This window comes from Rhinichthys klamathensis, unplaced genomic scaffold (assembly GCF_029890125.1).
Source record: "Rhinichthys klamathensis goyatoka isolate OS25496 unplaced genomic scaffold, OSU_Roscu_1.1 h1tg000177l_1, whole genome shotgun sequence".
Lineage (NCBI taxonomy): Eukaryota > Metazoa > Chordata > Actinopteri > Cypriniformes > Leuciscidae > Rhinichthys > Rhinichthys klamathensis.
This window is the reverse complement of record NW_026606706.1, coordinates 1,597,557-1,615,089: the sequence shown is the minus strand read 5'-3', so window position 1 is coordinate 1,615,089 and position 17,533 is coordinate 1,597,557. Positions and strand designations below refer to the sequence as shown.

Genomic DNA, 17,533 nt, shown 5'->3' with positions numbered 1-17,533 from the left:
CATAGACATCTGAGATACATCAATGCTTTTAAGCAAGTTTAATGTTTACATTTCTGTAGTTTTTATATACATTTTCCATAATAAAATTGAGGGTAATGTGGTATACTGTACATTTTTGCTTGTCACTCATGTTTATTCAGAGTCCAACACTACACCTTTGCCCGTGTGTCTGTATGAGATTGGGGACGATTTTCCAGGAACCAGTATTGTGGACATACTGGTCAGAAATGGCCTTGCTGTTTCCAGTAAACAGTAAGTTGTAAAAAGACCAAAGAAACATCTGGACCATCTTTCTTTCTGTTTTTCGTTCTTTCTGTCCCTTTTTTCCCCCTCTTGCTCGCTCATTTAAGCTAAGCTGTAAAATTCATTCTTTTCCATGTTCATTTTCTCCTGCTTTATCAGGATCCAGGTTAAAGACACCCAGCCCTTGGAGACGACTGTCTGGGACCCTCCATTTGAGGAGGAAGTTCGGTGTGTTGTGCCGACTCCCCCTCCTGCTTCTGAAGAGCTGAAGCCTAGCCTGAGTCTGCCTACCTGTCTCAAAGACATCAGAGTTCGTGTGACGCACGTCACCTCCCCTGGAAACATCTTTGTGCAGCTGCTGCAGTTTGACACCCAGCTGAAGAGGTGCCCGGTTTTCTCAGTCCATACTCTATAGTCATCAGATGCATTTGAAGTTGTAACGCTGCCATTTTGCTTGCAATGTTTGCAGAATCCACGACACACTAAAGAGTCTCTTCTCTAAGTCTGAGCCGCAAGAGATGCACTGGGAAGCAGAGATGTTCTGTGCTGCTAATAACACTGGGGTTTGGGAAAGAGGAAAAGTGTGCAGCGTGTCCACTAGTGGTGTTGCAGAGGTATTTGTGCACACACTTATTGAATAAAATGGAAAGAGTGGGAATCTGCTGTTTAATTGGACTGGTGTGTGTTTATAGGTTTTGCGTTGTGACTTTGGTAATAAAGTGAATCTCCATGTGAACAATCTCAGACCCCTCTGTGCGGATCTAATTGGATCTTTCTTACTGGAATGTAACCTCAGTGGTATAAGGTAAATTATCTTTTCCCCACAGTTGTGCATATACAGTTGCAGTCATAAGTTTACTTGCACTTTGCAGAAACATAATAATTGCTGATAGAATAAATTGTACCTATTTTCTCTTCAGGGAATCATTGAAGTATCATATTTAGCTTCTAAAGGGCAGTATTAAATGGAAAAATAAGATATTTAAACAAAATAAGAACCGGGTTTTTATTTTATTTTTTTAAAGGAGAACTCCGGTCAATTTTAACATTGAGCTCATTTTTTTGTACATATGGAGTGCTGTCAGTACAGACAAAAATTACAAAAATCGGTGTTGCCTACACCGTGTTATCCTCTTTTTAAAATTCGCACCCTGTTGACTTCAATGGGGCAAGTTTTAAACCTGCTTTTAGCCTCTTAAGAACCTTGATTTGTCATTACAAGTGCACAGCCATGTGAGTGGTGTTATTAAGAGTGACCACGGTCAATCTGACTGCAGTAGATGTGCAAGATATTAATAAAAATGATGTTAATTCAGCCAGCCCACATACCTGTATTTACTTCCTGTTTTCGTTCGAAGTCCACGGTAGTCAATTGTCGAGTTCGCGCGCGCGATCATTAGTTATATTAGTCATTAAATATAACTAATGATCGCGCGCGCGAACTCGACAATTGACTACCGTGGACTTCGAACGAAAACAGGAAGTAAATACAGGTATGTGGGCTGGCTGAATTAACATCATTTTTATTAATATCTTGCACATCTACTGCAGTCAGATTGACCGTGGTCACTCTTAATAACACCACTCACATGGCTGTGCACTTGTAATGACACATCAAGGTTGTTAAGAGGCTAAAAAAAGGTTTAAAACTTGCCCCATTGAAGTCAACAGGGGTGCGAATTTTAAAAAGAGGATAACACGGTGTAGGCAACACCGATTTTTGTCGTTTTTGTCTGTACTGACAGCACTCCATATGTACAAAAAAATGAGTTCAATGTTAAAATTGACCGGAGTTCTCCTTTAATGCATTTTGTTCTTGAGCATCAATGAATGTTTGCACCTTTTGTAATAGTTGTTTGAGTCCCTCAATTGTCCTTATTGAGAAAAGATGCATCTCAAAACCATACAATCACTTTTGGAGGGTTCAAATATGCAGAAGATGTGCAAGTTTTCTCAAGAACCAGTTAACTGCTAAGGACAGACCAGGGACTATTACAAAACAAAAAACTTTTTCATGGATCATTTGGCATATGTAACAGGGAATTTTTTTTTTTTATTCAGCTATTTATGTCTTATGTAGGACTAAACACATTTCTCTTTCTCTCTAACTCTCAGGCCAGCTGGTGGTCGCTCTACATGGACAGCCACAGCGTGTGACTTTATCTCTCTCTACTTGACCGGTGCCATGGCTGTAATGGACATAAAGGTTAGAATGAATGTAAAGAAATGAAAACTTCAACCATAGAAGTTAACTCTGTACGCTGATTTCACGCAGCCGACATTTTGAAATGGCTCCGGTGGGAAGAAAACCGGAAGTGTCGCCTTTAATCATAGTAGAGTTGCGAATGCGATGGCGTATTGTTGTGTTTAATGTAGAAATTAGTTATTCTAAAAATGTACATACATTTCTTTCATACTTTAGACTTAATACAGTGAAATTCATTTATAAATAAAATGAATTTTTTATATATAATTCAGAACGTAAAAAAAAGAAGCAGGAACGAACTTTATACATATCCTTAATATTAACATCCAATAGTGTAAATTGTGGCAGCAGCTTCAGGTTGGTAGTCCAAGGCATTGTTGTCTATCTGTACTTCCGGGGTTCTTCCCACCGGAGCCTCGGTTTCAATTTCAAAATGGCGGCTGCGTGAAATCAGCGTATTAAAGCCAGTTCCTGTCTCTGATTCTGTGTGTAATTTCCCTCTCAGGAGCCAACCGCCAGTCCAGTGCTTGTGTGTCTGTTCTGTTCGAACCGGGCCGGTCAAAACGTAAATTTTGCTGATTTTCTCATTAGTGAAGGCCTTGCACTAAAGGAGAGAAAGTAAGAAAAATGTCACTACAGGATAGTAGTAATTCAGATGAACATTAATGTCAAGCCTTTCATATACTGAAGTAAACTGTTCCTAGGGCTGCTTCCACATCTGAGACAGTTTTTTCAGAGGAGTGTGTGTTGAGCGAGGAGGTTCCTGAGCAACAGAGAATAGTGAGTCCATCTCAGACTCCGCCCAGACCCACCCCTCGCTTTAACCCATCACCAGAGAGAGTGCAGACACGCTCTTACCCCCCTCCAGAGCTGCCTCCCTGCGGAAACACGCTCATGAGCATCTCAGCCATCTCTGAACAAGGTGTCATTTATGCAATGACACACCAAGCAGGTGTGTGAAGTTTTTATTGGTAGCTTAAACAAATAAAACTTTTCAGCATCTCTCTCAGCCTTAAAAAATGTATGTAAATGACTTCTGTTATGATTGGCTAACCTGATATTTTTAATGAGATTGCCACTGGCTACAATATAAATTTACATGTTATGATGAAATGTGCATGTAATGCCTTTTTACCTGCGTGTTCTGTGATGAGTAGCCTATCAAATCTTTTGTTGTGTTGCCATAATATAAATTAGACTGTGCACCGGTTTCACTCACTGAGTTTGGGGTGCAAAATATCCACGGGGACAGAAATGCGATAGAATGTCAAAACAAAAAATATCAGACTTTTTCAAACAGTCCTCATCTCTGTTGAACAATTTGTAGGGCTTTGTAACTTTTAATGTTACTTTTAATATGTTTGTTCCTTTAATAAACAAATTCTCAGCTTTCAAATTCTGCCAATTTTACCTCAAAATACAAACAATAAATATGTTTTTTTTTTATCTTTAATGCGGCGTGACAGATCGCTTCAGTTTAAGCGGCATGTGAACCGATCATTATTTACTACTAGTTATAAGATGAAAATATATATATAAATATAGCTGCGAGCAGCGATTGCGGGCCCAAGCCGGTGGCACTGCCACCCCGGTGCCTTTAGGGTTACTGTGCACGACGTGCAAAAACGTAACCCCGCTTTCACTGTCGCCCTACGGTCTCATGGATTTAACGGACACATGAAATAAGTACACAAGACCGAAAATTCATATGAAGTGTACCATTTTGGACAGGGCCTATGATCGTGAATCACAATAGCCACATATATGAGAATTTAAATTTAGAATCATTTTTAATGTCATAGGATGTCATAGGTCAATCTGTTTTGCAGCACTTAAATGTGTAAATCCAGAAGCCCAGTATTTATCTGGAGGTCTTTGCCCTTTGCCTGTCAACCTGGTTTGTCTCTGCCTTTTCTGTTCTGCCCTGTTTGCCATTTCTTAATAAAAAGCTGCAAATGGATCCCCCTGGCCTGACCCTGCCTCGTTACAACACATATGCTGCATCTGCTCGCTATCTGCCGAACGGCTCTGGTAGTTCCGCTTCAGCACTGATGATGTTGTAGGAATAGTGCGCTCTGGTTGGTCTGGATTATTCGGGATTTTTTATTTTATACAGAAATAAGTTATTTATAATTTAGATGAGAATAAAGTTAGTGTTGATTAAAATGAAGGAAAACAAATATATTGATCTGAAATATAGCACATAAATTTTAAATTAATTTAGGTTCAATTACCAAACATACAATCTTAATTTAATTTAAAGCAAACAATACATTTAAAGTATGACTAGTCAGAATGGCGTTGTAGATATCTCAAACTGGAGTTAGGGATAGTCATAATTTAATTGTAGATATTTATTATCAAGTTATAAATATCTTGAAATTCATTTTGATTAGAGATATCTGAAATTTGATATCTGTAACTTTCATTTTATTGGGTTAGCTATGCGCACTGTGATTGGCTCATCGCATTTGGGGGTGTGGCTTAGCCATAGGTCAATTACGTTACAGATGTCTTAAATGATAATACAAACTATCCAAAATATAATTACGACTTGTCAGAAAGACGTTGTTGATTTCTACAATGTTAATTCCGGATAGTCAAACTTAGCTTTTAAATGTTAAAAGGGCTTGCCATACAGAGACGTAGGCTCAGAGAGAGGCTCACCATATTCAAACCAAAATATCTGACTTCCTGTTGGTCGGAGCTAATGACTGTAAATTAGAAAGTTGTCCGGCTCGAGGAGAACAATATACATACCGATTTTTGTAACTGTAGATAAAACTAATCCCCCCACTTTTGACAAAAGGTGGCGCTACTGAGCCCTCACCACGCCCGTTTCTGAAACTTTGCACATGTCTACTGGCTAATAAATGTAATGTGTCTGAGTTTTATGGAATTTCAAGCATGCTAAGAGTCTCAAAAGCATCAAACAAGAATATTAAAGTTTGATACGTTGCCACGGCAACAGTATCTAAGTTATCAATACTATTTTCACAGCTCTACATCTGCCGTGTGTTTACATTATACACATAAAGTTTGAAGCAAATCGGGTAAAAATAAGAGATATCTTAAATTTGTAAAAATAAGAGGGTTATTTCAAAGCATTTAGAAAGTGACACACTTCCTGCTGCCAGTTGGTGGCGCTATAACTTTGACTCACAATAGTCACATCCATGTGACCGGCCTCTTACAACGAACACACTGCTGAAGTTTCCCCAAGATCAGTTAATGTATGCAGAAGTTATAACACACTTCCTGTTTCTCTTTTCGCGCCATAATTTCGTTTCCTCGCCATGGCCAAACCGTTCGAGATATCAAAAATCCCCTGGCAATTTTTCATCCTCAATGTCTTGACTTCATGTTGACCGAGTTTCGTGCCGTGTCTTTGAATTCTCTTGAAGGAGTATTTCAAATTCCATTGCATGCGTTTTCCAAACAACCCTAAATAGCCGACTTCCTGTTGGGCTGGGGAAAAAAGTAAGAGTATGAAGTGTATATGAACATATGAGATCTATATGTGTACTGAGTTTCATATTATTACATGCAAACGTGTTTGATTTATGGACCAAGTTTTCGGACCCCGTTCCAGGGGGCGCTGTCGAGCCCCCCTGCCACGCCCGGGTACCATCTTCAGCCCGGCCCTGATGGCCGCGGGTTCCGAACCGTGTGCAAAGTTTCAAGAGTTTTTGAGCATGTTAAGGGCCCCAAAAGTGCCAGAATAGTCGTTAGAATTTTTTTTTTAAATGTATCCTAAGGAAAACAATAGGGCCTTCGCCCTTTCAGGGCTTGGGCCCTAATAAGCATGAATGAACATCAGAAGGTATGTTAAAAGAAACGGTACAACTTTCTGAAATGTATTGTCTTATGTAATCGCTTAATCTGTTACAAATGGGGAAAGACCTCAATAAAACATTTTGTAAACTGTCACATACCATTACATTTGCCTCATTCAATGTCCATAAACTTGTTAGTCAGCTATAGGGTTGGGTACCGAAACGCGGTGCCAATAGGGAACCGGTTCTGACGTAAACGGTAGTAACCAGACCGAATAAGAACGAAAATTTCGGTGCCTCATTTCGGTGCCTGAGTCTCTGTGTCATGAGGCGCACACACGCAAAGTCTCTCGCTCTCTCCCTCTCTCTCTCCGCCGTGCACGCACTATACGGTTTATTGGAGCACTGTCTGTTCTGTCTCACATGCACACTTTTGCTCGCTCGCTCTAGATTCCGGGAGATTTTAACTAATTTGCGGGCATCAGGGAGCCGTTATCAATATGCGGGAGACTCCCGGAACGTCTGCTGATAGCGAGGGGATTATTGAAGATGCCGAAGACAAAACGCTCCCAAGGTTTGGCTGCATTTCACGTGTAAAATTACGCGTCAGAACGATTGTCTGAAGAAGCCCATATAGAATCACGATTCACTCCAATCCATTGGCTGATGGCGCGGCCGCCGCCTTGACGCTCACGTCATCGTATTATATTAGCGCGCGCATCATCTGCTCCTCAGATTTCTCTGCCGAAAAAGGAAGCTTGTCGGCAGCGTGAGGAGTTTGGCAGTGAACGCAGCGTCTCGTTCCCTATTCAGAGAACATGGGTTACACCAGTAACCAGAGAGTTTACTCAAAGCTGCGTAGCTAAGATGCAGTGGGAACGAAATACCTAACTCGCCAAGCTAAGTGCTGTGTAACTAGTACAATGACCAGATAACTTACATGACTGGTTCAAGCAGACAAAACATGGGAACCTGTAGCCATGTCGATATTAGATTACCCTGCTAGTAATCTCTATTAATCTCCAGTATTATTACATTGTTTGATACAATATTGTTTTATTTGATATTATGTAATGTGAATTTTTATTTCATATTGGTTTATTTATTATTACCATATGTTACTTGTATTTATATTGTTTAAAGATATAAGTTAATATTGTGTCCAGTTTGGCCCTTTAAATAAAGGGGTATTATTTTTTGACAAAGTGTGTGCGGTTTCGTTTTCTTAAGTGCCGTTTCAAGAACCGTTTAAGCACCGGAACCGTTTAAAAAATACAGAGTAGGTACTGGTATCGGATAAAACCCAACCGATACCCAACCCTAGTCCGCTAGAAAAAAAACTCTAGATAGGATCATTTTGCTAAATGTATGCACTATATTACATATTCATTCAAATTTTACTTAACCTGTTGTCTACATGATAAGAAGCTAAAAAATAAAATCCAACACTGCCTATATGATTGCATGTGTAGAGCTGCCATTCACCAAATTTACCTCTCAGATATTACTAATGAAGAAAAATGGACTGGATGTGTGCAAGACATATGACAACATTTATAGGATGCATTGAGGCGGTGGCCAAACTACACTCAATGGCTGTTCACACTTGTAGTTCGGTTCGTTTGGTCCGGACTAAACGTTTACATGTCTTTGGTCTGTGTTGCGTTTATATTTCATTCAAACTACACCAGAGTTCATTTGGAAGTGGACCGAGTCCATTTCAGCAGTCTTGGTTCGCTTGTTAAGTGCGCTCCAGGGTTCAGATGGCAGCGTTCACACTTATTTAAATTTACAGCACTAACAGAGCAATCGCACTAGGGTTCGTTTTAATTGCAACAAACATGGCGTATGATTTTCAAGTAGAAAAAGATGAGCCATGGTCATATGTTGTTAAACATGGGCAAGGAACATTTGTTTCTCATGATATGTCCTCTCCCAGTACTCTTTTCTTTTTTTTTCTGCTGTGTTTAGTGTGTGAGTTTGATCGCTTGCGGGAGCGGCTGCAACAGTACATTAAAACTCTGCCGAGACAGAAGAACTACAACTGGAAAGGAGTTTTGGGCTGTGCTGTCATGGGAACCGACATGTTCTGGTACAGAGGTCAGGTGCAGGAGGTCATTGGAGGACACGTGAAGGTCAGTGTGCTTTCGTTGCATTGCATTACTTCTGTGTGAAAGTGAATTTATTTAAAAATCCCAAATCCTCTGATCAAATATAATTGGCTTAACACTTTGGGTTGTATTGTTTTGTTACCAGTTTGTGATGTAATTGTTACAGGTCCGATATGTGGATCAGGGACTTGTGGAGAGCATCCCGGTTTGTCACGTGTACCCAGTGGTTCTCTGTGAGGATGTGCCGCAGCTCTGTGTGCCTTGTCAGATAAATGGAGTCATACCGGTATGTGTGTGTGTGGTAATTTTGAATTTGATCACTTTGAATGTAAACTGCGCAATGTGATCAATCTCGCAGCAGTGCATCCTTTAAACCAGGGATTTCCTACACAAAAAAAAAATTCACCTCTTTGACCTAAAAATATTTACTTCAGGTACCATCAGTTTTTAAATTAGTATTTCAATAATGAAACACATTTACGGTTATTGGCAGTTAACCCTTTCGCACGTGCGATCACACCGGTGTGATCAGTCTTGGCTGGTCCCTGGAGCGTACGATCACACCGGTGTGATTAGAACGGTCAGTGCATCACGTGATCAACTGCTAAATTCATATATGCTTTCGCGCTTTGGCTGGCGCTGAGCCAGAGACAGACGCGCTCAGCGCTGTCATATATCACAACTTTTCAGTGTTTTCAACCACATAATGTTTATTTTAGGTTTCAGACATTTAAATACACATAAGTACTAGTAAAAAAAGAATTTTGAGTTTGTAAAATACACACTGATGTCTATGGAAGCGGCAATAATAATCCTTTCCATTATATTAAGACGACACGTTTTATTCATATCAGATACACATTGTCTAAGTAGCTTTACATTTTACCCTATTCTTTTCTAGGGGTGGGGGGAAAAATCGATTCTTAGATGCATCGCGATGCGGACGTGGACGATTCTGAATCGATTCACAAATGTCAAAAAATCGATTTTCCCCCCCAAAAAAAAGATTTTTTTGATATATTTATAATAACGTAATATTGACGGAACGCGAAAGACGGAACTCTGAAGCGCGGAAGTGCAGTGGCCGGACCGTCTGTGGCGTGCACATAACAGAGACGCGATGGCTGAGCGCTAAACACCCTCCGCGTTAAGGCCAATTTATACTTCTGCGTCGAGTGTACGCCGTAGTGTACGGCGTACGCTACGCACGTAGGCGACGCCGTCATGAGCATTTATACTTCTGCGTTTAGGTCTGCGTTGCTCTGCAGTACAGCGCCGAAACGCTAGTTAGCGGCGGAGGGTTTTAATGTTCCACTGTGTTTAGATTCCTCGCGGCAAGAAGAAGAAGATTCCTCGCGGCTGTTTTGAGTTTAGGTTACTACAAGCAATGTCGACTGAAAGAGAGCAGATCATGTTGGAGTTGGAGCTTATCGAGGTGGAAAAGGTTTTTTTTTTTTTTTTTTTTTTTTTTTTTACAGTTTCGGTGTACTTAGAATTTAAAAATGGCGGGTGGTGCAGAAGAACACGCCGGAAATACATAGGAGGAAACGCGATGCTCCCAAGCCGACCAATCACAGATCTTGCGGTCCGCGTCGTCGCGACGTGTAGTTACATTTTTGAGGAGGTGCGCGTCAGGTTACGGCGAAGGGTACGGCGTATGGTACGCGTCTGTGCGTATGCTACGCCGTACCTACTGCGCGCACCCGACGCAGAAGTATAAATTGGCCTTTAGGTTAAAAGCTGACGTGTGGAGATATTTTGGCTTCTGAAGTTGAAGGGGGAAAGGAGCTGGACAAGAGCCACACTAGTTGTAAGCTTTGTATAATAAAACTAACGACCGAAACACGACAAATATGAGAAACCATATGACACGTTTCCAGCCAGAGGAGGAAAAACACTCGGCTGTACCAGTCGTTATAATATTAATTTACTACAAGTATGCTCCTAGTTTAGGCACACATTTATTTTCCTGTTGGTTCTTTGCAATGTTAATAAAATATATTGTACGTTAATTCTTTATGGGTCATTACTTTGTACTTTTAAAGCAAAGTATTTATAGTCACACACACACAAAAGATTCAGATAATTGATTTGTAACATTATAAATGTCTTCACTGTAACTTTTGATCAATTTAATTTATCCTTGATGAATAAAAGTATTGATTTCTTTTTTCTTTCGCCCAAAACAATTAAATAAAAAATCTTACCGACTCCAAAATTTTGAACGGTATTGTTTAATGTTACAAAAGCTTTCTATTTCAGATAAATGCTGTTCTTTTGAATTTCTGGGTGATTCTCTGAATTGGGTGCCCTTCAAATCCCCCAAACTTGCTTCAAAGATTTTCAATTGAAGGAAATCACAAAATGCATTTTAACGCTGTCAATTAATAGAACCAGGTGCCTTTGCATTATAATGCAACACAATTGCTTTTAAAAAATAATTTAATTTAAAGATAATGGGTTGCTTAAGTAGTAGACAACAAGCATGTTTGCATGTCCTCAGTAACCATCATTACATTTTCATTGAATATCAAACAAATAAAAAGTGCAAATTAATACCAAAATGTTGCTGCTAATATAATCATATGTTGGTCTAGTGTATTTTCGTTTACTGTTGTGAAATGGAAAATCTGTTAAGTTATGTTTCTTTTACTGCGCATGTGTGAAGAGCACCATTTTATGGGTTAGCGCGGTTTATTCAGTTGTTGTTCGGTCTGGCGTTCTATGAGAGGTAGAGCGGCTGTGTTAAGTGATGGAGCAATAAAGAATCTATTGTCTGATAACTGTTGTAGTTATTGAATCAACATTGGTAGCAGAGGATGGCTGCTGCTGGGAATTACAAAAATCCCCCACCGTTTGACGAGAAGACGGCTTATGAAAGTTGGAAAAATGAGATTGAAATTTGGAGACGCGTTACTGACCTGGAAAAGAAAAAACAAGCCTTGGCAGTTACTCTGTCACTAACGGGCAGAGCAAGGGACAGTGCTCTGGAAATTTCCGCTGAGGATTTGAATGACGACACGGGAATGCAAACACTCATAGCGAAGTTGGACTCTGTATTTTTAAAAGAAGAAAAAGATCGGCAGTACGAGGCGTACACGGAGTTTGACCGGATCACTAGAGAGAGCGGTGTTTCTATGGTGGAATACATCGTCGAGTTCGAACGTCGATACAACAGGCTACGTAAGTTCAAAATGGAGCTTCCTGATGCCGTACTAGCCTTTAAGCTACTTGATACTGCCGGACTTACTGTTAAAGATAAACAGTTAGCACTTACAGCTTGCTCTAGCGTTTCTTTCACTGATATGAAATCAGCCTTGAAAAGAATTTTTGGAGATAACGTTACTTCACCACGAGAGGGCGGCAGTGTACTACAAAACACAGATGGTGACACTGCCTATTACACGAGATATTCAGGAAAACGGGGACACAAGTCTAACACTACACAACAACCCCAAACCATAGCTCAAGGCACAAACCCTCTTGATAAATATGGAAGAAGAACGAAATGTGCAATTTGCCAAAGCACGTATCACTGGGCAAAGGACTGTCCAAATAAAAAGGAACATGTAAGACTGACAAAAGATGAAGGCCTAAAAGATGACGTTAAAGAATGTAACATCACTTTGTTTTCAAATGAATCTTTGTCTAACACAGAAATTTTCATGGTGGAGGCTTTAGGATCAGCTGTGATTGACACAGCCTGTACAAGAACTGTGTGTGGAGAAAAATGGCTTGAAGATTACACAAGTGGGCTGCCACAGAGTGAGTTACTAAAAATAGATGACAAACAAAGTGCAAGACCTTTCAGATTTGGTGATGGCAAGGTTGTTTATTCCACAAGGAAAGTTACCATTCCAGCAAGGATAGGACATACCAGATGCAAAATAGAGACAGAAGTTGTTCCTGCAGAAATACCAATGCTTTTAAGCAAGACTTCATTGAAAAGAGCAAGTGCAGTTCTGGACATTGCACGTGACAAAGCAACGATGTTTAAACAACCTGTTAAACTTGAACTAACATCTTCAGGACATTACTGTGTGAATTTGAGAGAAGACAGTCATCCAGATGAAAAGGAGACAAGTGAGAACAAGACACACAATGAAAATGAAATTCTTGCTGTGACAGAAAACATGACAACAAAAGAAAAGGAGACAGTCCTATTGAAACTACACAGACAATTTGGACATGCTTCAGCTGATAGACTGAAAAAATTACTGGCCTGCTCAGGTAATCACGATGATGAAAGCAACACAATTCTTAAGAACATTGTTAAAAACTGTGATATATGTACCAGATACAGCAAGCCAAAACATAAGCCTGTAGTGGGTTTGCCTATGGCATCAGCCTATAATGAGACTGTGGCTGTGGACTTGCATGAGCTTGAGCACGGAGTATGGTATTTGCATGCTATTGATCATTTCACACGCTTCAGTGCAGGGAGTATCGTCACCACAAAGAACCCAAAAGAGATAGTGAAGCATTTTATTCACTGCTGGATAAGTGTTCATGGTCCCCCATGCAGAGTGTTTAGTGATAATGGAGGTGAATTTAATAACGACGAAATGAAGGACATGGCTGAAAAGTTTAACATTGAAATCAAAACAACGGCAGCGTACAGTCCGTGGAGCAATGGCCTTGTTGAAAGGCACAATCTGACCCTAACTGAAATTTTGCTGAAACTGAAGAGGGACAACAACTGTGACTGGAAGACAGCTCTAGATTGGGCACTAATGGCAAAGAACTCCATGCACAATGTGCATGGTTACAGTCCCTACCAGTTAGTGTTTGGGCAGAACCCGAATCTTCCCTCAGTCCTCACCAATAAGCCTCCAGCTCTAGAAACAAGTACGAGTAGTTGGATAGCTAAACAAATCACCACACTACATGCAATGAGAACAGCATTCACAGAAGCCGAATGCTCAGAGAGAATTAGAAGAGCCCTTCGTAAGCAACTGCGGCCCATTGATGACAGATATGAAACGGGAGACAAAGTGTATTATAAGCGAGTAGATTGTAATAAGTGGAAAGGTCCAGGTGTGGTCATAGGCCAAGATAGTGTGGTTGTATTTGTCAGGCATGGTGGAACCTATGTTCGGGTGCATCAGTCTAGACTAAGAAAGGTGGATGACCCACAAACAAACCTGGAGGAGACAGAAAGGGAACAAATGAAAAAAAATGAAAATCCCACAATAACACCAGCAGCAGATCTTAGTGACACTGAAAGTGAAACTGAGGAAATGACACCAGAAAATGACGAACCCATTAATGCTGAAGATGTCAGTGAACCTTCTGCATCAGTGCTACCTGGAGGTGATAGTCTTTATCAATCCCACACGCCACAAACCTGCTCATCCACGAACTGTGAAGGTCTAAGCCTGAAAAAAGATCAAATAGTTAAATACACAGATAATCAAAGTGGACAAATCCATACTGGAAAAATCCTCGGCCGAGCAGGAAAGGCAACCGGCAAACACAAAAACTGGTACAATTTGCAGTTCAGTGAGCCTGAGGAAACCGCTGGCACAACTGCATCAGTCAATCTAGGACAAATGGACAATGTTCAGGTGATTCCATCCGAACATGCTAAGTTGAGCACTGGCTACAATGATGAAGATATATTGATAGTACATGATGATCTCTTCACGCATGAAAAAAATACAGAACTAAGCACCTGGAAGAGAAATAACGTCTTTGAAGAAGTGAAAAATGAAGGCCAGAAGTGCATCTCCACGAGGTGGGTGTGCACACTTAAAGAAACGACTGCTGAAGTTGTACGTAAGGCCAGACTAGTGGCGAGAGGCTTTGAAGAAATGAACTCTCAAGACCTTCCCAAAGACTCACCTACATGTGCCTCAGAGTCTCTTAAAATGATCATGGCAGTAATATGTCAAAATAAATGGCAGCTAAACTCCATGGACATTAAAGCAGCCTTTCTACAAGGTAAAGAGTTAACCAGAGATATTTACATTCGCCCACCACAAGAAGTGCAGAACAAAGGAACCATATGGAAGTTGAAAAAATGTGTTTATGGCCTAACAGATGCTTCTTTATTCTGGTATAATAGAGTAAAAGACACCATGCAACAATTGGGAGCTACCGTGTCAAAGGTAGATCCAGCAGTATTCTACTGGGTGGATGATTCCTGCAAGGTGATGGGGATTCTTGCGTCACATGTGGATGACTTTATTTGGGGTGGTACAGATGCATTCTCCATAAATATCATTCCTCAGTTGAAAGCTGCCTTTCAAGTCGGACGGGAAGAACATGACAGTTTCAGCTACATTGGAATAGAAGTACATTCTAAGGACGATGAAATACAAGTACAACAAGGAACGTACATAAAAAATCTGCAACCCATCCCAGTGGATTCCACCAGAGCAACACAACGTGAGGCGTCATTGACAGATGTTGAGATGGACATGCTTAAATCAAAGATTGGACAAATATTGTGGGTTGCCAGGCAAAGTCGTCCTGACATTATATATGACATATCCATGTTGGCATCTAACACAAAGCATGCTACCGTTCAGACCCTGCATTGTGCAAATAAACTTATCAGAAAACTGAAATCAGAAGAGGTCATCTTGAGGTTTCAGTACTTAGGGGAAAACAGTTCAGTTAAATTGGTGGTGTACAGTGATTCCTCAATGGGAAATCTTCCGGATGGTGGTACACAGGGTGGTCATTTCATCATGCTTATGGGGGAAAATGGAAAATTTTCTCCTATATCTTGGCAGTCAAAACGGATCAGAAGAGTTGTACGGAGTACCTTAGCGGGAGAGACTTTGGCACTTGCAGATGGAGTTGACAGTGCCGTTTTCCTCGCTACATTATACTCTGAGATTACCACTGGTGGCTCCTCATGCATCAACGTGCCTATTGTGTGTGTAATAGACAATCATTCTCTTCTTGATGCTCTCAAATCTACAAAATCTGTAACCGAAAAGAGACTGCGCCTAGAAATCAGTAGTATGAAGGAGCTTATACACTCTGGAACTATTCAGCAGATCTTGTGGTCAGCCACTAAAGAGCCGCTAGCTAACTGCTTGACCAAAAAGGGTGCATCTGCACTTGGCCTTCTGAAAGCCCTCAGCACAGGTGTTTGCTATCTTAAGCACTGAATGGATTTGCTTATGTTTTGTCAATGTAGACATTTAAACTGAGGTATTTAAGTTAACCTGTTATCCTGTTATAATAATAACCAATGCTTATGTTATATCTTGAACAGTTTTTTCTTTATAAAAAAAAAAGAGGGAGATTGTTAAGTTATGTTTCTTTTACTGCGCATGTGTGAAGAGCACCATTTTATGGGTTAGCGCGGTTTATTCAGTTGTTGTTCGGTCTGGCGTTCTATGAGAGGTAGAGCGGCTGTGTTAAGTGATGGAGCAATAAAGAATCTATTGTCTGATAACTGTTGTAGTTATTGAATCAACAAATCAATAATCGCTAATCGAGAATCGTTAATAATCGAAAATCGACTGTAATCGAATCGGGACTTCAATAATCGTAATTGAATCGAATCGGGAAATCAGACAGATTAACCACCCCTATTCTTTTCCCAGTTCACCGGCCACTTACTTTCATGTATTTCGTGAGAAGTTGAGGAATTGACGCGTTGTAAACTAACATGGCGCCGCCCATCGCACATGCAGCTCAACTAACGCGATCGTTATAAAGGTGTTTAAACAACAAAACACATCCACTTCCACATATTTGACAATCGGAATATCAGTGTTTCATGTTATAGCTAATACATTTGTGAATATTTTGAATAAAAAAGGAAAAATGACATAAAAGCAGATCATTATTCATTCAGCGCTGTGTTGTGGTTGCGCTGTTACGTGACAATGACGCATCACCATGGAAACGTTAAAGTGACAGGTTCTAAATAACGGTCGCCTAGAAAAACTCACGCTGGGGGATCAGTTAGAATATTGTAAACTTACGTGTGAAAGGGTTAATGGTCAAATGACAGGCAGGTAAATATATTTTTTTGTTTTGTTTTTTTATTTTTTTATTGCAAAAACAGTATTAATAAAATGTTTAAAATGTACTACAAAATGTAATTTTGCATAAAGAAAATTAAGCATATTTTAGAGCCATTTAAAGGTCCCGTTTTGCAATCTGACATTATTTTAATGAATATGAATCTCACAATGCAAAAATATAACAGGATGTATTTTATGTATTATACAAATATTTTGTGTTAATGGTGTTATGAAATAAGACCCAAGACATTTCTTTCTAAGATGAATCCTTTCATTAGTTCATTAATTTATGTAAAATTCAAAGTAATTCTTTGAATGTGATTTTAAGTAGTCTGGTTTTCAGCAAATCATCAGGCTTTAACTGTTACAGATCGGGAAGGGATGGCAGTGGGATGCTGTGGTGCTTATGAAGGAGTTGCTACTTGGGCGTTCAGTCAATGTCTACATTATGGTAAAGTAAATTTACATGTACTTATTTACATCTACACCACTTCATGTATCAGCAGAACTGTATTAATCACTTATAGGTCAAATCATCATGTGTTGACAAGCAGTCAGCTATCTCCCAGTAAACCTGTTGTTTTGCAGGAACAACCAGAGGATCCATGTGACTGTGTTACGGTAGAGATAATGGTGGATGGCATGGCACTTAGCAAGATAATGGTGCACCACCAATATGCCACTTTTGACCCTGCCATCAGCAGCCAAGAGGTCTGATCAGTGGAGATTAGCGGTATTGTTTTGCTTGTGTGAGGTATAGATATTGACAGTTTTTCTTTCCAGGATTATGTGGTTAAGCCTCATGCCCTTGATTTGGATGACTGGGACCTAAACACAGAGGTAGAAGTTTCATTTCTGTTGACGTTGTACAATTCCTCAATTTCTGGTGTCACTCAGTTTGCTTACTAAAATTTCAGAGCTGGTTTAGTAGCAGGGTGTTGTGTTTTTAGGGATTGGAGGAGCCCCAGCTTGTTTTAGGGGTCTATAAAGAACTCCAGATTCCTAAAGAAAGAAAACATTTCCCTGCCAAGGTCAAGCATATCCGCACCCCTAATGAGGTATGTGAGCTGATGGGTCTGTTTTCAAACCTTCCGTCACATGTTTATATCTGGCCTTATTCATCAGACATTCATTTTTTAAGAAAAAACACCTTATGAATTTATCGTCTCATAGAGTTGGTCTTAAATTTGAAGTGCAGCACCAGTA

The 17,533-nt window shown here is 40.1% G+C and overlaps 1 protein-coding gene across 2 annotated transcripts in view; it reads left to right on the top strand.

Annotated features, from left to right (window-relative positions):
- The window catches only part of rnf17 (ring finger protein 17), a 107,506-nt gene that overhangs the window by 87,690 nt on the left and 2,283 nt on the right, over positions 1 to 17,533 (top strand). For both annotated transcript variants that reach the window (XM_056260672.1, XM_056260671.1), the window contains exons 20-32: positions 141 to 252; positions 403 to 627; positions 713 to 857; positions 936 to 1,048; positions 2,359 to 2,449; positions 2,955 to 3,067; positions 3,154 to 3,401; positions 8,197 to 8,360; positions 8,503 to 8,622; positions 16,698 to 16,778; positions 16,916 to 17,038; positions 17,111 to 17,167; positions 17,278 to 17,385. In XM_056260672.1, the coding sequence (XP_056116647.1) occupies positions 141 to 252; positions 403 to 627; positions 713 to 857; positions 936 to 1,048; positions 2,359 to 2,449; positions 2,955 to 3,067; positions 3,154 to 3,401; positions 8,197 to 8,360; positions 8,503 to 8,622; positions 16,698 to 16,778; positions 16,916 to 17,038; positions 17,111 to 17,167; positions 17,278 to 17,385 (1,700 nt within the window). The remainder of the gene's footprint in view (positions 1 to 140; positions 253 to 402; positions 628 to 712; positions 858 to 935; positions 1,049 to 2,358; positions 2,450 to 2,954; positions 3,068 to 3,153; positions 3,402 to 8,196; positions 8,361 to 8,502; positions 8,623 to 16,697; positions 16,779 to 16,915; positions 17,039 to 17,110; positions 17,168 to 17,277; positions 17,386 to 17,533) is intronic.